The sequence below is a fragment of the Cucurbitaria berberidis genome, assembly GCF_010015615.1.
Source record: "Cucurbitaria berberidis CBS 394.84 unplaced genomic scaffold K460scaffold_1, whole genome shotgun sequence".
Lineage (NCBI taxonomy): Eukaryota > Fungi > Ascomycota > Dothideomycetes > Pleosporales > Cucurbitariaceae > Cucurbitaria > Cucurbitaria berberidis.
Genome location: NW_024468935.1, coordinates 5,025,490 through 5,048,738, shown reverse-complemented (window position 1 = coordinate 5,048,738; position 23,249 = coordinate 5,025,490). Strand labels below are relative to the sequence as shown.

The 23,249-nt window shown below is 48.4% G+C and overlaps 9 protein-coding genes across 9 annotated transcripts; 4 read left to right on the top strand and 5 right to left on the bottom strand.

Moving 5' to 3' along the window:
• Positions 1 to 752: 752 nt before the first annotated feature.
• K460DRAFT_272419 (uncharacterized protein) lies at positions 753 to 2,172 on the bottom strand (the record flags this gene model as incomplete). Its single annotated transcript, XM_040927797.1, has 2 exons — positions 753 to 962; positions 1,015 to 2,172. 2 exons carry the CDS (start codon positions 2,170 to 2,172, stop codon positions 753 to 755), a joined length of 1,368 nt encoding a protein of 455 aa, XP_040793954.1.
• A 5,092-nt stretch (positions 2,173 to 7,264) lies between these two features.
• K460DRAFT_253869 (uncharacterized protein) lies at positions 7,265 to 8,147 on the top strand (the record flags this gene model as incomplete). The annotated part of the gene is made up of 2 exons (XM_040927403.1): positions 7,265 to 7,496; positions 7,561 to 8,147. Coding segments are annotated over 2 exons (819 nt in total), but the record flags the coding sequence as incomplete, so codon positions are not given.
• A 603-nt stretch (positions 8,148 to 8,750) lies between these two features.
• Positions 8,751 to 11,672, top strand: K460DRAFT_273943 (uncharacterized protein; the record flags this gene model as incomplete). Its single annotated transcript, XM_040927917.1, has 2 exons — positions 8,751 to 9,644; positions 9,690 to 11,672. 2 exons carry the CDS (start codon positions 8,751 to 8,753, stop codon positions 11,670 to 11,672), a joined length of 2,877 nt encoding a protein of 958 aa, XP_040793952.1.
• A 230-nt stretch (positions 11,673 to 11,902) lies between these two features.
• On the bottom strand, positions 11,903 to 13,448 carry K460DRAFT_33951 (uncharacterized protein). The gene is made up of 3 exons (XM_040931085.1): positions 12,708 to 13,448; positions 12,406 to 12,632; positions 11,903 to 12,341 (listed from the first exon to the last, which is right to left on the bottom strand). Exons 1-3 carry the CDS (start codon positions 12,951 to 12,953, stop codon positions 12,134 to 12,136), a joined length of 681 nt encoding a protein of 226 aa, XP_040793951.1. The 5' UTR covers positions 12,954 to 13,448; the 3' UTR covers positions 11,903 to 12,133.
• Positions 13,449 to 15,342: 1,894 nt separating this feature from the next.
• K460DRAFT_33772 (uncharacterized protein) lies at positions 15,343 to 15,921 on the top strand. The gene has a single exon (XM_040931020.1). The coding sequence runs from the start codon at positions 15,507 to 15,509 to the stop codon at positions 15,828 to 15,830; it is 324 nt and encodes a 107-aa protein (XP_040793950.1). The 5' UTR covers positions 15,343 to 15,506; the 3' UTR covers positions 15,831 to 15,921.
• A 992-nt stretch (positions 15,922 to 16,913) lies between these two features.
• Positions 16,914 to 18,383, bottom strand: K460DRAFT_401410 (methyltransferase LaeA; the record flags this gene model as incomplete). Its single annotated transcript, XM_040936417.1, has 8 exons — positions 16,914 to 16,947; positions 17,023 to 17,448; positions 17,530 to 17,673; positions 17,736 to 17,773; positions 17,837 to 17,855; positions 17,921 to 18,069; positions 18,135 to 18,228; positions 18,370 to 18,383. The coding sequence occupies 8 exons, from the start codon at positions 18,381 to 18,383 to the stop codon at positions 16,914 to 16,916; spliced, it is 918 nt and encodes a 305-aa protein (XP_040793949.1).
• A 927-nt stretch (positions 18,384 to 19,310) lies between these two features.
• K460DRAFT_33766 (uncharacterized protein) lies at positions 19,311 to 20,156 on the top strand. Its single transcript, XM_040931018.1, has one exon. It carries the CDS (start codon positions 19,332 to 19,334, stop codon positions 19,938 to 19,940), a length of 609 nt encoding a protein of 202 aa, XP_040793948.1. The 5' UTR covers positions 19,311 to 19,331; the 3' UTR covers positions 19,941 to 20,156.
• Positions 20,157 to 21,251: 1,095 nt separating this feature from the next.
• On the bottom strand, positions 21,252 to 22,491 carry K460DRAFT_362129 (arsenical-resistance protein). Its single transcript, XM_040932587.1, has one exon. It carries the CDS (start codon positions 22,469 to 22,471, stop codon positions 21,611 to 21,613), a length of 861 nt encoding a protein of 286 aa, XP_040793947.1. The 5' UTR covers positions 22,472 to 22,491; the 3' UTR covers positions 21,252 to 21,610.
• K460DRAFT_362128 (uncharacterized protein) lies at positions 22,426 to 22,648 on the bottom strand. Its single transcript, XM_040932586.1, has one exon. The coding sequence runs from the start codon at positions 22,639 to 22,641 to the stop codon at positions 22,471 to 22,473; it is 171 nt and encodes a 56-aa protein (XP_040793946.1). The 5' UTR covers positions 22,642 to 22,648; the 3' UTR covers positions 22,426 to 22,470.
• Between the last annotated feature and the right edge of the window lie 601 nt (positions 22,649 to 23,249).

Below are 23,249 nucleotides of genomic sequence, written 5' to 3'. Positions count from 1 at the left end.
AACTGCGCGCCGTTGGAGCTAACTCTTGTCAGTAGAGTCTCGTATGCGGTGGTCAAGTGGCTTTGTAACTGCCAACAGGGAGTGTGGCGATTGGCGTCTTGCATAGGGATCGTGCTAGCTTACATGCTAAAACCGATGAACTCATTACCGAGTCGGTCAGGTGCCATTGATGCCACAGTTCGAGATCGATTGAACCCCCCGAACCCCCCTGACAGTTCTTCGAATCGCGTAGTGGCGGACATTTTGCAATATTGGGCAATTGTTGATGCACGCCGGTCATCACCATTACATGCTGATCTAAGGGACTGATCCTGCATACCCAGCCTGTACTTGTTAGTAATATAGAGAACTCGGAATGTTAAAATTGCCTTACGGGACTGCCACAGCAAGAGAAGCACCTAGGAGAACCAAGCTGCAGAACATGAGAAGACTCATCTGCGTCAATGCTGTGTTGCCTAAATTGGAAATAAGACTCTTCTTGATCTTTGTGGCGATGGTGGGCTGAGGCAGATTGGCGAATTTATCGGCGCTATTCCATTTCTCACATTTCTGGCAATGCCCAATCTCATCTGGAGCAAGTTAGCATAGGTGAAGGGATGAAGGTACTGTGGTGAGTCCTACCGCCTGTCTTGGAATCCTCAGGATTCTTGCAGTGTTTGTGACAGGTGTGAGAGTTCTGCCTTCTGTAGCTTTCGCCAGCATTGACCATACATTCCCTAGTTTCAGTCAGCAGCGTTTATAAGCAGAGGACCCTAAAGCATCTCGTACCCTTGTACCCTAAGTTCGGTGTGTGAAGCGGAGGCTACGATGACATCGCCGAAAGTTAAGCAATGCGTTTTCAGCTTGCCTCGAGCGAGCAAGTTGACAGCGCACATATACGCTGCCTTGATTACCAGACACGAGACGAGAATGAAAGCTGCACTCATACGGACATTGAGGCGGCATTCGGCAGGCTGTGGGTCCTAGACAGATATTAGATCGACCCCTGAATAGACGTGGAAACCCGCTTCTTACGTGAAGGGTGCAGTAAATGCTATCTCCCATGAAGCAGTTGCCTTCTGCATATTGTGTGGTATAGTAACGACTACGAACCACTTTGCCCTCTAGAGCAGGAACATCGGTCGCCGTTCGAGCATGTTGGGAGCAATTGCCACTAGCATAGTGAATCTGCATTCTTTTCCAGGTAGTGCCGAATTGATTCTGAGATGAGCCGAAGATGCCACCGTTGCTGTTGAAAATATCGGTAGATTTTGGGTAGTGTGGAGTGCCAGTGCGGAAGGCAGACCAGCATGGAAAGGACATCTCATCGCGTATACGCTCCTCATTCCCCAAGAAGGACGCAACCAGCTTCTGGGACGTAGCGTTGGCCACTTCCTTGAATTCTATAACATCTGGCAACTGCTGTATGAATGAGGGGCCGATTAATGAGTTTGCAAGGAAGTGTACTGGCATCGATGTCAGGATGAGGAGCAGCCATGCGCACCACGCCCGTTTCTTGCCGCTCTGTTTGTGGTTGATACTGAAAGGTGAGTTCGTCCCAACTCTAGAATCTCCAAATTTTGACAGCACAAACTTTAGATCACTAATCTTCAGAGAGGTGACAAGCTGCTGATACGTGTTGCTCATACCGAGAACCATGGTCGCACAAACATTGATAAGAAGGAGGAGTGCCGTGTTCGTCTTAGTCACGTCCTTGCAAGACCTCGTGTTGTCTCCGCCTACGGAGGTTGTGTTTGGATTTGGTCGACCATTAAAATGCGTGGCGTAGGTCGCAATGAGAATAATCATCGCAATGGCGAATGCCGTCATCGTCGCGGCCATGGTCCGTAACGACCTGTCCACCAGCAACTGATCTTTCCATACTCCGCGTCCAACTCGAGTCGGTTCAATTTCAGCGGCCGGGTGTCTCCTGATAGATCCATTCAAGTACCGAGGCAATGGCTTTCGACGAATGCGATTTCCCAGGCTTTTTAGTTTTCCGATGCTACTTGAGCCCGTTGAAGAGCTGAATGTACTGAAACTCTTCACGCTTGCGAAATCGGTGACATTACGCTGATCCACCGAGCTGTAGCTGGTATGTGTCGGAAACGAAAGCGGGCGTAGCATGACCTCGGAAATGTCTTGCGATTCTTGGTTGGTCGCAAGTTTATCATAGCTGTAATTCGCAGCCATCAATGAAAGTTAACCTGTGGCCTAGTATATCGTGCGATTAGGGTCCCGTTCTTGAAGGGAAAGTGGCCGATGGCGGAAGGTGGTCTTGAGAATGTGCAGCCTGCAGGTGTGGAGAAGCGAAAATTGATCTACATTTGGCCCCCAACAACAAGAACGAGATTAAGGTCTCCTTAGGCCCTTTCGTGCCGTCCAACCTCAAACAAGAGGCTTGAACGAGGCGTCCAACACGCGCGTTAGACTGCCGATTGCCCACCCCCAGCCTTCGAGCTGGTGACTACCACCGCACGACCCATATAATAAGGTGGACCATATTCGGAGGGGTTATTTCTAATATTTAGAAGGGTTGTTTTAGATTGTACGCGTGCAGCCTTTAAATATTTAGCCTAATTTAATACTAACCTTAACTAATTTTACTACTAATTATATTATTTAGTTAAAAATAGGTAAATTTATTCTTAATTTATAATATTTTAAGTTTACTAACTACTTTATTAAAACTGCTAGCCCTAAACTGCGCAGCCACACTAATACTATAAAAGTAATTTATTTTATTCTAAACTATAAGTACATTCTTATAGTATACGTAGTAGCACTATAAAGTTTTTTAGAATTATTTTATTGCGTAGTTGTAGAGTTATAGTGCTGCTTATATTAAATTTATTTCTATAATTGAAAGTAAAGTCGACGGCAGAGCGGATTATACAACGCAGTAGGAGAAATTAGTATAAAAATTACAGTTTAGGCGCTATACCTAGCACCTTAACACAGTATTAAGGCAGTAAAGTTTATACAATACTAAGTTAGCTGAATAGATTATTAAGAGACCCTTGACAATCGCTATTAGCAGCCCTAATGCGTTATTATCTAAAAATTGTAGCAACAGAACTATAGGTTCCTAACAGTAACTAAGTTGTTTAGGCATTGCCAGGCAGCTTTAATTTTTGTAGACTGTTGTTAAAGCACGGATAAATCCTTAGACTGAAATTTAGGCGAGCTTTAGTTTGGTAGTAAGCTTGTGCCTTAATAGCTAATACTTTCCTACGATTAGTAACAGCTTGCGCGATAGACGTAGTCTCTACAGAGCAGACAGGGTAGAGCTTGCAGTTAAGGCTCATAATATTAAATTTATAATATTAATAATAATATTGCTAACACCTTTGCACCCTAATTTTTAATAATACTTTAAAAAAATATATTCTTCTGTATGCAGACTAGCTTAAAGTATATATATATACTTTTTTTTATATTAAGGAAGTTGTACAAGATACTATAATAAAAATATAATTTTATTTAAGTAAGTTTTTATTAAAGTTAAGCCTAAACCCCTAACTAGCTAGCCCCCTGCAATAAAAATAAAAAATAACAGTATATAGCTATATATATAAGGACTTTAGAGCAGCTAAAAATAGCTTTTTTTAAAGCTTTTAATTAGCTTAAACTACTTAGACAAGGCCAGAGAAGCTAGAAAAAAAGAGAGAAATTAATGTATATATATACTAATTTTCCTACTACTATTCTAACTGCCTAAAAACTTATTTACTATATACTAAAAGGATGCTATAGCTCTTTAAAAATATATACTAAGGAAAAAAGTAAACTTTAAGGCACTTTAAATTTCCTAAGTAGCATTTAAAATTCTTAGATAGCTAGAATTTTTTTTTCTTTAACTAGAAATAAGGGGGTAAGGCAAATTTTTTATTAAAACTATATAAGTTACTGCTTAAGGACTTTTAATTAATTTTTAAGGGTATTACTAGGTACTTATTAAGACTAGGATTAAGCCCTTAAAGTTTTTAATAATAAAAATTAAAGTATTTAAAACGCCTGTATATACTTTAAATAGATTAAATTATATTTTTCTAGCGTAAAAATAGCTTTTAAGTTATTTTTAGTAACTTTACTTCTACTTTTTGCACCTTTAAGACAACTTTTAAGTTTTAATTTAACTAAGTTTTTAGTAAAAAACTTATAGCGGCGCAAGTTGTTTGCAGCATAGAGGGGGTAAAAGTACTAATATTAACTTACTTATATAGGCTTAAAAGTAAAATTTAAGTCTTTTTAGAACTATATACTAAGCTAGTACTTATAAAAAAAGTTATATATTGTAGTAAAAGCCCTTAAATAATTTTTAAGATTATAGGATAGGTCCTTTGCAAGCTTAAACTAGTTTGTAAAAAAAATTAATTTAAGTAGAATAATATAAATATAAAGCTTTTAGAAGCCTAAAATATTTATATTATTAAATATTTAAATTTTTTTTATATCTACAGCAACTTAATAAGTATTTCTAAAGGCCTAGATATATTTATAGAAGTCTTTTATTATGTTTAAAAAGTACCTAGTTTAATTAAAGAAAGCTTGTTTAACTTTTTTATGTAAAGCTTTAAGTAGAAATATTATTTACTAGCTAAAACTAGGCATATATTAGTATATATACTCTACCTATTTATATTTTAGGGGTATTATATAACTTTTTATATAGTTTAAGAAGGTTAGCGCGTAGTTAAAATATTCCTAAAAAAATATATATAAAGTATTAAACTACTTTTTGCTCTAGGCGTTTACTATACTATAAAAGTAGTATAAAAACTTTTTTTTAATATTTTTAAACTTTTTTTTTTAACTATAAAGGGCCCTATTATCAGCCTAAATCTTATTAATTTTAATTTTAAAGTTAGTGTTAAGGTGCTATAAACAGCTTTTAATAAAAATATTTTTAAAAGTTTTATACAGGCAGCGCTTTAAAGCCTTTTTGTTATTAGTAATAAAAATTTTTATAGTATGCCTAATAAAGTTTAAAAAATCCTTTAAGGCAGTTATAGCATTATTATACGCTTTTTCTTATTTATTTAGAAGGAGCGCAAAAGCTATATTAAAAGTTTAATTTATACTTAAGATTTTTATAATATAGAAAAGGGGCATATTAAAACAGTTTATTTTATATATATAGTTTATTATAAAGACGTTTAAATACTTTTATAACATATTTATAAAGTATAGGTAGGCTTAAAATAGTAAAATAAAGCAGCTAGAAAAATTTTAAGTAAACTTAATAAAGTATTTAAAGGGTGCGTTATTTACTTTAATTAGAAAATAAGGGTAAGGCTTATTTTTATAAAAATCCTATTAAAGCTTATTTTATAAAGTTTTAATTTTTAAGCAGCTTTTTAATTTTTTTAATTAGCACTTTGCTATATAGTTTCTAACGTCCTAGGGAAATACAAAAAAATGCCTTTTTTCTAGCTATAAGTAAACAAAGCCTAGTATAGCACTTAATTATACTTTATTTTTAATTATATAATTTCCTGCTTTATCCTAACTAGCTTGCTAGAACTGTAGGAAGCTATACTATAAAAATTTAATATAGTTATAGGTAAAGTTTAAAATTTTAAGCTTTTATATAAAAGTATTGTTTTTACTTTAATATAGTTAATGTAGGGTAGCTTTTTATTTATATATTTTTATTTTTGTGCTTATATCTTACCTACTAATGCCTTTACTATAAAAAGTATTAGTGTATTTTTAACTGTATATATACTATAGGCTAACTTAGGTAATTTTTAAAAAAAGTTTAAATTAAATTACGCATTTTTTTTGTACATATAAAATAAAAGCTGTAAATTTATAAAATTTATTGCAGAAAAATAAGTTTAAACTTTTTACTATTTAGTAGTAATTATTACTTTTAAGGCTTTTTAAGTATAATATAGCAGGATTAAAAATTGCAGAATTATTATTTAAGTTATATTAAGTTAAAAAAATATTATTACTTTAAGGCTAAGCTTTTAAGGAGCCCTTAAGTATTATAATTAATAATTTTTATATATTAAAAAGTAAGAGTTTTACGCGCATATATAAAAGTTAATAAAAAAAATTATAGCTTAGTAAAATAGTAATAATAATAATGTATTAAACCTGCTATACTAGCTACGCAACTATAATAAGTTATATTATAATTATAAAAATGCGCGCAATTAACTTAGCGCACTTTATTTAATAATTCCTAGCATTATAATATACTATAATAACTTACTATTAGTTTTGCAGCTAGTGCAAAAAGTAAATTATATTTAGTAAAAAGCAACTTTAGGCTAACTTTAGTAAGGTTAGCATTAAGTTTCGCAAAGCTAATAAGAATGCTAAAGTTAGAATAAGAAAATATACGTTATACTATTAATTTAAGCAGGTAATTATGTAATAAAAAACTAGTTTATTTTAAATTTTAATATTCTTGTTTATGCGTTTTATAAGATCTATAGGCTTTTATTAGCCTAGAGCTATTATATCCCCGGGCTCCGACGTTACTTTATTAGGATTAGTTAGTCCTCTGAATATTGGAAATGACCCCTCTGAATATGGTCCACCTATAATAAGCCGTCAACGCAAGCATCCATTGCCGCTTACCGGTAAGTGCTACCTACTATCCTGGTAACGGTCAAGATCAACAAGACAACGTCTTGCTATTGCTCCTCAATAAGCACAGACCAAATTTGTGGAAGTGGAGCAATATTCGTGGCATGGGCTGTGCTATTTTCGTTGCACAGTACAAGGGTAGCTGCTTCCTGCAGCGACGTTACGATAGGGCCTTAAAATGGAGCAATGCATATTGCTGCAGCAGGGCAACATGGAGGTTTTCTCGAAGTCAACTACATCTACTTGCGATGAGGACTGGTGGGGAAGCTGGCTTTGGGGATGAGCTAGAGAGCTCCCGACGTCTGATGGGTTAGTAGGGGTTATAGTTCCCTTTCGCGAATGTCATTAGCAGCAACCCTTGCGCGCATTCCTCACCAGCACGAAGAGCCATTCTTCACTCACGTTGAACTGCGGTATGTTCTGTAGACGCTCGATGGCTATGTGTTTACACCTCTGAGCGTAGAATGACGCTTATACCCCGCTGCTTACTCACGAAGCTTCACTTGTTGCTCCCACCTTGACACACCAAAAGCGACCGGCTTTGACTCGCCCAATATATGCCCCCAACCTTTGGAACTCTACCCCTGAAATGGCTTCCACCTCGAGTCCAAATAGCGCAGCTTTCGCCGACGTCCTACCAACCCCACCCGCTTCCTCTGCAGCGCCTTCACAGCATGCATCGCCTCTACCGCAACCGCGAAGACACCCGCTGAAGCCCGGCGGACCCAAAGAGAGTGAGCTGATCAGATATTTGGATCACGCCATCAATAGCATACAAAAGCGCGTGGATAACCGCGTCACACACAAGCAGGTCAAGCCCGCGCCCGGCCAAGAAGAAGGATACAGCGCGTTTTGGCAGGCTGCGAAGGACGTTGACGGGCTAGTGGATGTAGTATGGGTGTCTGGGTCGCGTATGTCGCGTCTCCTCATCCGCCCTCGGAGTATGAGAGTGAGCTAACATGTATGACCGTTGAGCAAACCTCCAAATCCCTTACCTACTCAATCTCGCCGTCCTCACGGTCGAATATCTCCGACTGTTTGGCTCTTCCACACGCTCTGCTCAAGCTACCTTCAGCCTTCTATCGAAACTAGACTATGCGTTCTCTTCGTTGCTCACGGGCAATGAAGCTACGACGGGCGAATCGCTACCTGGCTTCGAGGGCGGGCGTAGTGTATCCACAACAGACAAGGTTCGGTTAAAGGGCATCGTAGACCGCACAAGACTCGCCGTGGTACGCGTCATGAGTGGAGAGAGCGAGGCAGGCGATGAAGGGGATGGTGGCGAGCCTATGGACACCGATGCCGACGAAGAGGTGGACGCGGGTGGACGCAATGGCACAGTGATCTTTCCGGGTTTCGAAAATAACATAGAGGATGAAGAGGACGAGGATTGGGAAGAACGTAACGTTGGGCGCATATATGAGAAGACGATAGGAGAACTAGGAGACGTGTTAGGAGGCCCGCCAATTGGGATCATCACAGAGGATTGGGACGTCGAAGGAACAGGCCAGCAAAGACATGGTCAAGGTTTTGTGGAGTCGGGAGCCGAGTTTGAGTTGTGAAGCCGTATAACAAGAACCCACGGTCAATATCGATTTTCATAATATCGCTATTTATTTCTTATACTCGCTGTCACTTTTGTGTGAAGATATGGAATCTTGGAGCTAGAAAAAGCAATCGGCATGGCGGGACAGCTGATGATGGGATGACGCAGCAAATATTCGGGGAGCGAAAGTGGTGTACACGAGCGCGCAGGCTGGGCTGTAGTGATGGGGCGACGTGAAACGCTGTCTCTTCTTGGTCAGAACATGGTTTGCATCCGTGGGATATGCTACAAAGGCCGCGGCCGTCAGAGGGGGGATTGGGCGGGAAAGAGCCTGCTCTTTGGCTCTAAGCTTGGAAGAATGTTGCGAAGCTCTCCAGAACTGCCCACCCTAGGGCCTTCTATTGTGCACCATCGGGAGGGGCGCTCAATCCGTGCCTGCCATGCCTCTACACCAAGTCACGCGACCACGCGTCCGAATGGTACCCCGCCAAGCTCGACATAGACCGAATGGTCCCATCGTACTACGTCAACCGCCAACTGTCCATGCACTATGCCAAACCTCCAATGCTTCCGAATGATGTAACAATTCCGCTAAGCACGTACCAATCGCCCTGCAAGTATGCCCACTTACTACGCCCGCGGCGTCTCGGCGCACCTAGGCGCAATGCCTCTTGCGGATACCATTACACACAACATGGTGCTAAGGAAGGGCACTGTGGCTCGGCAGCAGTGCGAGGCTGCGGAAAAGAGGCTGCTAGAGAGCAAGCATCTCACGGAGGAGCGTGTTTTCTTTCCTGGAGACGAGGCTGCCTTTGAGCTCAATTGGCTGGGCAATGCGCCGTTCATGCAGGTGCAAGCTGGCAGAGACCTATTCCAACCGACAGATGAGAAGGGCAACCTCGCATTGAAGTCTCACGACGGCAAACCCAGAGCTCTCGTACTTCACGTCCAGCTGTCCAACAAGACTTTCGCCTCAGGTATGGACAGCATCAGAACGCAACTCAAGATTGACGTCTTCTTCAACGGCCAGCTCTCTAGCTGCTTATTTTTCCCCATCCATGACGTGCGCTCTGGTGCCAAGTCAATTCATCAGGTCTTTGCTGGCACCCGCATCGACTTCCTCGCAGAGCGACCGTGGGTTGTACTGCCGCCTGGTGTCACCGCAGACGGCAACATGCGAAGGGTCAACAAAGTATCGTCTGCACAACAGCGATGGCAACAAATCTGCCAGGCACTGCAGAACGAATCAGATGAGCGGGGCAAGGACAAAGCTGGCAGTATTTCCCCAAGTGCGGAGTTCCTGACCGCTCTAGCAAATATGCAGATGCCAGCGCAAGTGAGAGAAATGCAGAAGCCGGATGGGAGACAGTTTGGCGTCATCGACCTAGTCATCTCCGCTGGTAACGGTAGGAAGGTCACCAGTGGTACGAGCTATCTAAAGGCGCCGCAGAGACTCGCAGATGAGAACTACCCGTTCTCGTTTGGGAGCGATGGCGCCATGAAACAGTTATACGTACCCCGAACGGAGCGAGACTACAACGAAGATGAAGCAAGAGAGTCTGCGGAACCAAGTCCAGAAATTATCGATATCGATGCCGAAAGGGACAGCGATTCGTGTTATGAACCTCAACCCAAAGGGCGGGCTTCAACGCCTAACGTGCTCTCGATGCAGTCTGTGCCTAAAAATTCGACTCTAAAGCTCCGGAGCAATTCGTTCATGAGCATGCAGGTACCAGCGATGCTTCCACCAAACCAGAGTTCGCCTTCGCCCGCTGCAAGAGATGAACATCAAAGATATACGTTCTCCACGATCCAAAATGGTGGTCAGACTAGATTATCTTCATCTCCCGAGCGCATTCGGGCGCACAATGAGGACCAAGATGCAATTGTTCGCGCTAATAGCACTCCGCAAGCCCTCTACTCTGAACCGAACTCTGGTTCTACTTTCGCCCACACTCCGCATATGCGTGCGTCGCCCGGCAGCCTCCAATTTCCTAACCCGGTTCTAGGTCAAGGTTCACCTAGCGACTTGATGAACCTTATGCCGTTGGGTAGTGGAGGGCCAGTGTCGAATTCAATTGACTCTCACATAACACCCCTTTCCCGCTATCCTACTCCCTCGAGTCATAGTCGAATCAGTATTGGCTCACATTTTCATGCACCTAGCCTGTCGCCTCATACGCCACCATATTTCGGTCCACATGGTATGATACCATTTACCGGATTTTCATTCCCTCCGCCGCCCTATAGCCGATCCGCTACACTGTTACCACCCAAAGGCCTGTATACTGTGCCTACCAAGCCAAAGACTAGAATATATTCGCCAAAAGGCCCACGACTCATCGATCAGGACAACGCTCGGTCAAGCATTCTGGTCAATCGGCTCGTTGTCACAGGAAAGAATGGGGCCACTCTCGTGGACCACCGCTGGTCTATTGCACAGCGCGTAGCTGTTCATTGGGACGCCTCTAATGCTGATCAGTCTCCTGATAGGGCGTGTCTTAGTAGTAAGGAACATCCAGTAAGGTCAACAGAGCATGCTGAGCTTGCCATTGGAGTTCGCCGGTCGAGGAGAGGCACTGTCCAGATGCCTCCTCTGCCGCCAACTTGTCCAGTAACAATGGACAACGCTAGTCCTCATAAGCGATTACGAAATACTACTGGTGACGAGCAGACCCAAAAGCGACAAAAACTTGAAGTAGCCGATCTTGCACTTACGTCTGTCCCAAGCAAGCAATCTTCGTCGAACATATATAACGCCACTGTCGGGGATATCAAGTTGTCCGCCCCAAATGTGATGGCTACTTCTCTAAAAGTGACGCGGCCGGCGCCACAACGTTGTACAGCTACCAGCACTGGCATTCTCGGTGTTCAGGGCCCTAAAGCGACCCCGTTCTGGCTTGAAGACCCTGAAGTCGTACTGCGAGAAGCAGCAAGATTGCGGCGGTCGATGTCTCCTACTAAGCGAAAGACCGAATCTGCAGTTGTACCTCAGTCAAAGCCCTCAGCACCTGTTCCGAGTAGCATGGGTGCGTCAGAGAAAGTTCCGTCCTCTCCTCTCTCAAGTGCGCCTACTACACCCGACCCTGAAGTAGTTCATGTACTAAAAAACGTGTCTGCCGAAGTCGCTACCCTATCGCCTTCCAATACTGCGGCTTCAATAGTGCAGGTCGATGCCTCACCTAAGCGAAAGACTGCTCCTACGCTACCTCGCACCCCACAATTCGATTCAAAGCTCACCTCTACAGCAACACGGCAACTTCAAGCCCAAGGCCCAACCACACCAAAATCTTCGCCCTCACGCAACACCAAGGAGCAAAAGACCTTCAAGCGCTATATGCCCAAACAGCCCCGAAGCCCAGATCGTCTGAAGACAGTGGACAACCCGCCACTCAACACAGATTGCGTGATTGCATATGCGGAAAGTGAGGACAAGGATAGTAAACGAGGTGTGCTGAGGCAGGTCAAGGGTGAACGACAGGGTGTATTCCAGGAGGAGTATGTCGTCTTTGCGACGAGATTCTTTCTTGCTGGGGAGTAGATATTCCATAGGCCACAGCAAGAGAGGGGCGAGAGAAGTGTGTATTATGGAGCTGCTGGCATGTGATGGACGCATGAAAGCGTCGTGTCCCGGATCATGTTTGATCATGTGCTATGACAGCATAAGAGGAGAATGTAAAATACTGCTGTGCTACTATTCGCACACAGCGAAAGCATCTTGATACGAGACAGCAGCAACTGAATCACACGTATAGAAGACTTGTTCAGAGAGATATTGTATTGGTTACGCAATGAAGCGTTTCCACGTCATACACGTTGCACGATTATACATTAACGACCCCAGAACCCAAAACCTCCCAAGCCGTAAAAAGAAAACCCCTAATCAAACTTGTATACGGGAGGGATAATAGGCTTTACAAAGTACTAAAACTACACACGTCGTTTGGACTCGCACTTCCCTAGACCGCGTTCATCTGAAGCGGAGAGGTCACGACCAACCGTTTACACAATAGCGGGACCAGTAGGACCAGTATGCGGTACAGTGGTAACGGGATGCTCAACACCACCAACACCACCACCGACGCCGCCAACGGGCCTGGAAGCATGATGCTTATCGGACTCGAAAGTGTTGTTCGTGTGGTGAACGTTCGTGTGGCGGTGCACATCGTAGAGCCTGGTCTCAAGAAGCGTGCCAACGAGGCTCGTGAAGCTAAAAGCGCCATCCGTTAGCCTCTCATCCACTTTATCTCAAGTTCAAATCGAGGAATGCTTACAATGCGATGAAAGCAAATGCCGCCAACGTCTTCTTCAGCGCGCACTTGTCCACGAAAGCGGGCGAAAAGAACAGGCACCTGTCTCCTGCGTAGTCCTGGGCTGCAAAGATGAAGGCCGTGAGCCACAGGTAGGAGAAGATCCATGCAAGCGGGGCGAGATAGCCCTTGTAGGTTTTGACTACGGGAAGGGCTAGGGCGGGGAGGTAGAGGATGACATCGAGGGCGGCCTAGAATTGACGGCGTTAGGAACATGTTTGCTTGGAGTTTTGTGAATTTTGGGAAGGAGGGATTGGGGCACATACAATAGCAACCCAGTACACAAGATGCGTATTCTTCCTAAAGTCGTGGATCAAGTATGCCGAGATGCCCAGAACGATGAGCGAGGAAATCCAGTGGAGGATATGGTTGGCGAGGAGGAGCGGGCGGTGAAGGGTATTCGATCGAGCAGCGGGAGCGCCATAGTCGGTCGTGGCGTTGTCGTGAACAGCGGGAGTGTTGTTGTTGTAGTTCGCCGTGTTGTTTCCACGAGCCGCCCTGGATTTGAACATGTTTTCTTGATATGTTCTGTTTCTGGGTAATTGTTGTGTATGGGGAGGTGTTGTGGTAGTGGTGGTAGTGGTGTGGTAAAGGTACAGCTCAAGTAGATACAGGAGGGGGCTGAAGACGGATAAACGTTTGCACCAGAGATGGAAGCAGCGTTGCGACGGTGAGAGGTGGAATGCACTTGTCGTCTTTATACTGGAAAGCACGCGTGCAACGATACTGTCACGGTAAAATATACGTACGTGGTACAACCAAGCTTTGATTACCTGCTAGAGCTGTTTGCGTCAAGATCCGCGGACGTTCACGGCCAAGTCCAACCACAAGTCCAATCTTTCCTTGTTAATTTCCTCCTCCTCACTCGTCACCAGACTGCATCGATATGATTCTCCCTCGATAAGGGAGTCGTCACTCTCGTCGTGGTTGGTGCTTGCCAGGGATGTGTGGCGGTTTGAGGCTCGCGATTGGTGGCGCATGGCGCATTCCTGCCCTTTGACATGGCAACGACCACCAAGTCGGTAAGGGAGAAATGTGCTGGCAACGTCGACGCACGCTTGCGCACCAAGGGTTCGAGGATGTGATAGCGTGCTCTGCCAGCTGACATTTGGGGAGTATATGATTTGCTGTTGTGTTTGCATGTTGCTTGAAGCGGTCTTCGACGCCACACCATGACCTTAGCTGTTGACTACGAGCTCCGGTGCCGCACCTGCTATGTGCAAAGTAATGTCTACATGCTGGTCCCTGGGCGTCGTTAAAAGTATGACAGCTGTACCTGCAGTCTCGACATTTCTAGGCACTCCCATGATTTGTTTCAAGAAAAGTTAAGCTCCTGGAATAGGGTAACTACTGTTCCGCATTCAGCGTACTGGGTTTGATATGACGACATAGCGAGCAAGTCCCGAGTCTAGCCACACTTGAAATGCGGGGAAGAAGATAGTACAAGAGCATCTCCAGCTAGGTGTGTTGCTCAACGGACTGCCATGCTGCCCACCAATCTGTATGAATTTGCCGCATCCAAGGTTGATAGATGAGGTCATGGAGGTATGCTTTCATACTATTCAAGTCGATGCTGGGGATGTGGAAGATAAGAGCTGTCTTCTCCAGGATCTCATCTGTCCACGCCTTGAACGCCTACACGTTGACCTGCTTGTACCGCATTGCAAAGTGCAGAGAATTGCCTGTCCAGTCATTAGCATACTTCCACCCAATCAGACGAAACATCGACTTGAAACAGAGCGTGTGTATCAGACAAGTTGAGAAGATATAAAATGCTGGTTGAGAAAGCATTATCCCCGCCTCCACCGCTGTCCAACTGCAAGCAGTAGACAAAGATGGAAACAGGAATTCATATGGCCCCAGCGTATGTCATCATAAAGCGAAAGAAGACGGGGATAAGACGGGGGCTAGTACTTACTGAGATGGTAACAGAGGTGAAGAAGACAGCCTCCAAGCGAACTCATCAGAGTGCGAGAAGACAGTCGTCTACGTACTGCGATCTGCAACGCCTTCCTGCACGCTGCTACATTGCATGCCCCAAAGAAGCGAGACCAGACGCCCAGACAAAGTCGAAAAAGGATATCCGAACAAGTCCGCGGACCGCAATCTGTCCAAAACAGACCAACACAGCGTTGTGGGAAAAGGCAGGCTTGGCTTGGCCATGGGCTTGCCTAGTGGCGCAGTCCGTCAGTGTAGTGTCGTGATGGACAGGACGGCTGGACCTTGTGATCGGTACCCCGAGGCGGGATTGGGTTGGGTTTGGTGGGTGGGTTCCCTCGTTCCCTCCCTCTCCCCTCCCCTCTTCGCGCCATGACTCCGCATGACGCAGGATCTAGCGGGAATTTTCATATCGTATCACACCGTTCGCAGCTTTCTTACCCCCCGTTTCCCACATGCTGGGGTCCGTCCTTCGCACAACATATAGCCTGGCCGGCTGACTGACATGTGCGTAGCATGGAAGGCTTAGCGAGCGAGTTGCAACGAAGGAAAACTCGTAGAAGTGAAAGTGTGATTTGGGTGCGGGTCGTGAGGCCGCTGATCGCGTCGAGAAAGCGTCGCTTGTCCGGCTTCTAGTCGACTCTGTCCAAACTAGCGAATGGGCACTCGATAAGGCCGCACTCTCCCCCAGTTGGCGTGAGGCTGCTCGCCGAGGTTGACCGCAGGGCAAGTCTGCCAGCCGGGAATTCCAGCAGGACGACTGGCGACGGATCGTAGACGTGTTAGGCAGGAAACGCATCAAAAGTGCGACCGAAGGAGGACCGGCGTATATGATGTGGATATTGGAGGCCTTCGAAGGTCCCTCTTTGTACCTTGCTCGCCTCAGCCAAAAGCCTGGCGTGGTTGTCGACGCATGTGCCTGAGTGCTGGTGCAGCAAGCGAGGCGTTTTGTTGTTGGAAGAGCACTGAGATTCGGTTGCGAAGCGGAAAGAAGGCGCACGGCAGGAACATGGCGCACGGTAAGCTAAAGCCGAGCCAACGAAGGGGGTCGTCGTGGTGGGTCTGCCGTTCTCTTTGGCACTGGTCTGGTACTGGTCGGGCTTGATCTTGAAGGCGAAGCTCGAATAATGTTGGAACCCCTTGATATGCCTCCTCCCCCCTGGTGCGTGTCTATCAAAAGGCAGGCAGCAAGGCACATCCCGCCCAAGGGGCACGGGAGATATGCTCGGCCGACCCAATGCGCCGGCACCACCACCACCACCACTATGCCCACCACCACATGCACAGCAAAGCACACACACACACACACACACCTTCTTTTGCCCTTTTTCCCTTTCCCCCCCGCCAAAATACGGCCTCACTCGCTGAGCTCATCAAAATGTCTAGCGAGTCAGGCCCCGACTAGGCCCTCCACTTTGTTGATTCGCACTCTTTCAGCTCGACCTGCGTGATGCTGCTGCTGCACCTCCGCTCTCTATCTCTCAAAGGATCAGCCCAGCATCCTGGAGCACGAGCATGGGAAGAATTCTACGCGCCCCGTTTGCTTGCTGCCAATAACATCTTGCTTTGACCGCCTCTTTCACAGTCCATGGTTTGAAGATCAGCATTCAACGCGTGCAGTGATGCATGATCCATGGCTCCCGTCAGGGATTTTGGCCACGACGCGTGGCATTATTGCCGTGTATATCGCGCGGCTATTGGTTCGAGACGCTATATTGGATATGATTTTTTCCCTCTTTTTACTCAAGTCCGCATAGTGAGGCGACCCATGTCGCTGGTGCTGTCAAGGAACAAAGTAGGGTATATTTCCAGCTAGTATATACTGTGCAGACTATGTTCAGAATCAAAGGACATCAATGGTCCGAGACGCTTCGCTAAAAGCACAAATTGCTCGCAATATTAAAAGCGCCAACGGGCAATGCAAGAAGGCACTAGGCCTCCGAATCGTCATGCAATGCCAGCCCAACCGTCGTCGCAACGTGGTGGAAAGTACCAGCAAGCGTCAGTCCATGTGATGCATAACGCCGCCAACTCGCTCAGAGTAATATCTCTTCCCAAAATACACAGAGGCCGTTTTATCGCAAGAAAATGGAGGTATCATGTTGCCGAATATGCCAAAACGCCAGACGACGGGGATAGCCGCCTAAAAAGTCCATTTTTTCCAGTACCGCAATATGCGCCAGTAGAAGGATATATCAACGTGTTTGGTAAACGTTGCTGAAAACAGGGATTTGGGTGACCGTGGGGAGAGGGGACGGGGCGATGAGCCTCTCCCCTCGTGATCCAGTGACCCAAGGTGTGATGCTAGCCATGTCTCTTGCTGATTGCACAAATCCGGCAAAACGCATCTTGTCCGGAATGTACGGTATTCATCGAGTAGTCGTATCGAACGTGGCTCACCGGAACATGGTAGACTAACCGACGGGGGCGGCGCGAAAAGGGGCTGCATCGGGCGCTGTGCAAGGCAAACACGGTCAGGGGAAGGGTATTGGTAGACAAGGTCCTACAAGGACAACACGACTTCACCCAATGCACTACTGTTGGGGCCGGCGGGCAGTCCAGATGTGTCTGTAGAGCAAGGGGTCAGTATTGGGGCGGGTAACGTCAATGAATTGGTACAACCGGGCGAGAGGGATGACTTACATATTGTTGTACGCATGAATTTTGCGGTTACATATCTCTCTACGAACTTGCTCAAGCAGTGGTTTGACATGTGCGTTGAGATCCCACTGGTAGACTCTTGTGAGAGGTGCGTAGCTTAGTGCGTCCAGGCCCTCGGTTATGCCCAAGTTGTACCACCTGCCGATGTCCTTTTGGTGCGGGTCATTGGGCCAGGCATTGTAGGGAACGCGAATGACCGTCTCCTGGATATCGATGAAGCCGGCCTGCTGCAGTAGCTGACGGGTGCGGTGCTCGTATGCGATGGGGCGGGAAACTCGATTTGTCGCGTCTGCTAGCCACCGGTACCACTTGGTCAGCATGCTGTCCGGGGACAGCGTGTAGTCGTCGCAGCGCGGCTCCATGTCGATTTCAACGTGCTCTATCCAGCCCGTGCCAGGTTTCAAGTGTCTGTCCCCCCCAGTTAGCTTCGGACAGGGTGGCTTGTGCAGTCAAAGTTGGTTGCTTGCTTGCGAGTTGGGTTTTGCGTACGCGTAGATTTTCTGGTAGAGCTCTGGCCAGCTCGTGACGCTGCCGCAGGCCATTCGCAGGTGGATCATGTCCCAGGACTCTTCGCCTAGTGTCCATGGGCTCTCGTAGTCGCGTGGTACACGGAATCGCAGGTTCGGAGGAATTCTGCACGGGCGCAACGTCAGTTGTCTGGGCCTCGGGGCAGGCAAGGGCAGGGGGCGGCTCACTTTTCTGGCTGAATGTTGACCAAATCCAAGCCTAGGACCTGCAGAGTTCACGTCAGCCAGCTGTAGGAGCAAGCCAATGCGGCACATGGGAGGGAGCGCACCTCGGCGTTGAGGTATTTGCTGCACAGGACACAAGTTGGTTAGCTTGGCGGGTCACGAATGGCAGGCTGCGGAACGCGACTTACTCGGCCATGTCTATGGCCCAGATACCCGTCCCACAACCCACATCGAGGATGCGGGGCTCCCATTGTTGCGGCAGGGGCGCCTGGTGCAGCTGGTCTCTCCGTGCTACGGCAAACAATTTGTGGTAAATGTCCATGCGGTCCTTTTCCGGCTATGTGTCGCGTCAGCGGAGAGCGCGAGGGCGAGTGCGGGCGAGTAGTTTGTGTGCGTGCCTACCTCATCGCAGGGGTACATGTAGAGGCCTCTTCGGTAGCCATGATACAGACGGCCGTTTTCCAGGTAGTTTGTGTTTTGGGCGGGCACGGGCAGTCTGGGTCGCGGGTTAGCCGTCTGTGGAGCCCATTGCACTCTTTTTTTTTTTGCTTTTTGCCGTCGCCATTCGGGGCTGCGAGGAGGCCAAAACGGACAGTGGAAGGTCGCACGGAGCGGGGAGGACTGGTGGGCTACTCACCCATTCGATGCCATCGTAACCATTGGAACCTAGGTGCTCTGCAGAGGGGCCTCTCGCGGGCGGCGGGCACGTCGAGTAATAAATTCGCAGCTCAGCCGGGACGTGGTCATGAGACTTGGACGGCAAGCAGTAGGTTGCTGGGGGGGGCTCGTCGCGGGCGGCAGACTAGTAGGAAGCGTCGCGGGTTGGGGTTGGGCGAGGCGGCGGTTGGCTATATGCGGTGCGTGGGGGGGAGAGAAAGAGAGAGAGAGAGAAAGAAAGAAGGGAGAGAGGTGGGTGGGTGGGTGATTGATTGATTGAGTGAGTGAGTGAGTGAGTGAGTGGTGGAGCCGGGTCGGATTAGTCGAGACGGATTGCTGGGTGGGTTGGTTCGCACGTCAAACTTCTCAACCAAGGCTTTCAGGCAGACGTGTCAGGCATCATCACATCGGGGGTAGACAGGCAGGAGGAGAGCGGCGCGCGCGAGGTATTTAAGAGCGAGCCCCCTGCAGAAGGTCGACGGTAGGGTAGTAGTAGACCAGCCAGAGACAAGACAAGACAACGAGGGCTGACGCTGGCGTGCTTGGGTGGGCGGCCACAAGGCGGCTCGCTCCACCCTCCTCTGGGCCTCTGGGAACCGCCCGCAGAGAGAGAGGCAGGTTAGGGAAACGGGGCTAGGCTAGGCGGAAGGACGAGGGGAGGGGGAGCGAGCATTAACACGGGTGCTATTACTATAACCCACAAGCCTTCAGTCCCCTGCGACTGGGCCCTCAAGCCAAACCAGCCGCTCCACGCTCGGAGCTGGGCCCAAAGCGGCAAGGCGGCTCACCCAGGTCCATTCCACCGGATTCGCCTTTACCCCTCGCTCGGGTGGGCAGGGCGCGTGTTTGGTGGGCAAGACGCCGCGCTGACTGGCTCACCGACCCCCGGGCAGTGCAGAAGAGGCAGGCCGGGAAGTGCCAGCGTGTGTGCCCCCTCGACGTATGCCGTGGACAAGAGAGTGCGTGCAGCCAGTCGACTGTGCTGTGCTGTGCTGTGCTGTGCTGTGCTGTGCTGTGCTGGACAAGGTGGACAAGGTGGAGCGTCGTGCGGGATTCCTCGAACCATGCCGTCGGTCATGTCGTCTGTGCCTCTCCCACTGCCTACTGGCTGATGAACTCCCCCCGCCCTCTGCTGTCCTGATTATGCCCTTCTCACCGCTCAGAGTCCCGTCCCTCGTCATGCGCATCACCCGCACCAATGCCGTCGTCGGCCTGAGCCAAAAAGGCAAGCCAAGTCATTCACCAACCGCGTGGGAACAGCGACACAGCAAGCAAGCCCTGCCACCGTTCCCGCCAATGCGTCGTCGCTCCACATTATTCGCCCAATGTGTCCATACGCAGGGCACTTCCATGCTCGTGGTAGACCAGGCAGTGGCCACACAAACACACACACACTCTCTCTCTGTCTGTCTGTCTGTCTGTCTGTCTGTCTCTCACACACACACTTCTGCACCAGCGCGTCGCCGACCCCTCGCCGCCTTCCCAGTTGGTCTTGGCAACCCCAAACCTACATGGCCCTCCATGTGCGCATATCGCCAGGGACGCACATAGCAGTCGGCACACGGTGCCCTTTTGCGCACAAGACCGAGATGATAGCACCCTAACCTGCATCGGAGAGCCATCATATAGCGATACCTTCCGCCCTCCCTAGCAGCAAATCAATCCTACACTGCTTACGCGAGACGCCCGCTCTAGTGAATATTCCCCCATCATCGCTGGGACGGAGCATTTGCCCGCTCCCAGACGAGCGTTATGAAGCGTTGCATACGCAAGCCGCTTCACCATCACCTGCAGCCAGGTGCCTTTGCCGGGATTGCACGGCGGGCGGGTCGACGTTTGCAGCCTGGTGGAAAGTGACTGCAGAGAAGACGGTGATTCGGCTCTATAACACCGAGTACTTGGGCTTGCTTATCATCATGCTTTCTAGGGTACAGTACTGTACTGCTGCAACATGGAGCTACCATGTCTGTCTGTTGCAGAGCGGGATTGGTCGCCCTTCAGCCTGGAGATGACAGGGTTTTTCGCCTAGAGATGCCAGCTTTTTCAGCCTAGAGATGCCAGGTTTTTGAGGCTTGCAGGTAGAGAGCCAACACGCTACGTCTTCCACGATTGGTCAAACTCAGCCTTTGACTTCTTTCAGACAGCGATGCCTGAGTCGTAGGAATTCCCGACGGAGTGGTTCTCAGCCAGGATCATGCGTGTTACGTACGCCATGACTCCAATTGCCGTATTCCCCAGTTACCGCTGAAAATGTTGCGGTGCCGTGTGGGCCATCAGACGGATTGCGAACAGAACAAATGCTTCCCTACTTGGCTGACTACCGTCCAACCAATTGATATACAGTTGAAGCCGGAATGCCGTGATGGAATGGTGTAAGCCTCTTTCGGCGTCAACTGAAACCTGAGGTGCTGGACGTGGGGTGAGCTCGAAGGCCTTGAAACAGGCGCAGCGTGCATCAGCACTGCTATCGCGATCCGCGGCAGTGTCAAAAGCGCGAATAAGTCAGCTGCATTGCCGCGTCCCGATGATGGAGTTAGCGTGGCAAAGAAAGGCGCCTGTTCCGGCCACGACCCAGCCAGGCAATGGGAAATGCAACGTCGTAAGCATCGAAGATTGCAAAGTAGGATTTCAGGCTGAGATGATGTCGAGGGCGACAAGACGCGTGCGGGGCTGGCGAGACAACAAGGCATTGTCAATTGAGAGAACAGTAGACCTGGCGGCCGCTAGAAGAGTCGCGAGCCAGAGCGCCGGGTGGGCAGGGGCAGCCCTGGCTGTATCAGCATTAGGCATTAGGGCTCTTGCGTGGTCCGTATGAAACACGCTGCTGCGTTGCTGTCCCGACGGCTCGGTGAGCCACTGTGCCTTGAAATGAAAACAATGCAACACAGTGCAGCAGGAAAGGAACCGGGTGTGACTATGCAAGAAATGTGCATTCATCAAGACAGAGTGCCGGGTGCCGCCATGGGCCACGGATCAAGATTCTACCGGCCAACCCTGATCACACTGTTTCTCTTACATTACAGGCATCGCTGGCCCTCACAAGCTCGTCACATCAAACTCGAAAGGTGTCCACACAACCTTGGAATCGACTCTGCTACACAGCCGACTAGCCTCGTACCAGCGCCACAAAGCGCTGTCGTCTTCTAGAACAACCCAACGTCCCAACTACATGGTCGGACCAAATTTTAATTAGAGTTTGAAACCCGAAGGCGCATGCAATGCTACGCCCACTGCCATTTCTCTCTTATCCACCTCAAGACATACACCAGGCCGACGAGGACTGGCACCTCGATCAACGGCCCAACTGTACTTGCCAGCGCCTGTCCGCTTCCCGCACCATACACGGCAACTACAACGGCAATGGCAAGTTCAAAGTTGTTGCTCGCAGCCGTGAAGCTCTGTGTACAGCTGACCTTGTATCCGAAGCCCATCTTCCAGCAAAACCACACTGTGCCCGTGAACATGACGAGGAAATAGACCACTAACGGCGCGCAAACACGTAGCACGTCGGTAATTTGCCTAACCACATGCGCACCCTGGCTTGCAAAAAGCACCATGATAGTGTAGAGTAGCCCAATGAGGGAGAAGGGCGCAATATACCGGATGAAGCGCCGCTGATATCGGTCTTCCCCCAACAATCTCCTCAACACCAGTCGTGTCAGTACTGCCGCGCCGACCGGAATGCCCAGGAACACGCCTACACTCTGTGCCACGCCCTCATACGAGACAGTCGTCTTCCCCCCATGACTGACAATCTGCACGTAGAAGATGGCAAAAGGCGCAAAAAGCACAATCTGCAGAATCGAGTTGAACGCCACGAGCACGGCGCAGTAGTCCCCATCTCCTTGCGCGAGATCCGTCCAGATGAGGACCATGGCAATGCAGCGCGCCACTCCCACAAATATCAGCCCTTCGCGTAGGTCCTGGCGGTCCGGTAGGAAGGCCCAGGCGAGTGCAACCATGAGGAGTGGCGCGATGATCCAGTTCAGGACGAACGAGACGATGACTTGAATCCACAGCTCTTTTGATTGGAGGAGTAGATGTAGCGTTTCGTAGCGGACTTTGCAGAGGATAGGGTACATCATGACAAGCAGGCCAATTGCTGTAGTAGTAGTTGTTTAGTCGTGGTGAAGGATCTTGGGAAGCTAGAGCAGTACGTACCGATCGGGATACTAACACCCACAAACTCGCCTTTTTGCAATGCAGGTCCAACAGAATCGACCGTGTTTCCCAGCGCAATGCCAATGCCCATGGCAAGAATAATCCATACTACCAGGAATCGATCTAGGAACGAGAGGCCTTTCAGCGGCGGAAGTGGAGCATCTGAGGAGAAAGATTAATTTCCATTTCAGGAAGACTATGCGAGACGTTACCTGTGGCGCAACACTCTGCCGCCTCCTCCTGCTTTCCGCCTTCTTTCTCCACGTCATGGTTCGCTCTGCTATGCGCATGCTGTTCACCTGCCACCGCACCACGTTCAATCGTGTTCATCGGATGCTTTTCGAGAAATACAAGACGGATGTTGTACCATTTCTTTTTCCCTTGTGAGGTCAGGCCTTTAAGCCAGAAGCTAAACATGTCGACGTCCAATCAACGTCGAGCAGTGACATTCTTTTGCCAAGGCGCTAGGGTGGCAGAATAGCGACCGCCATCATGAGAGGCAATGATTATCCGTGATATATGTGGGACTACTGAGTGTACTGAGTGAACAGAGATAAGAATGATCGATGGTATATCCCCGAGCTGCCTAGTTCTATCTATATAGCGAGGCGGATGCTCGCGTAAGACACTATCAAGAACTGATTAGACATGCGACGAAAGCTACTGGAAACAACCAGATTCAAGGCATCGAGATTGCCC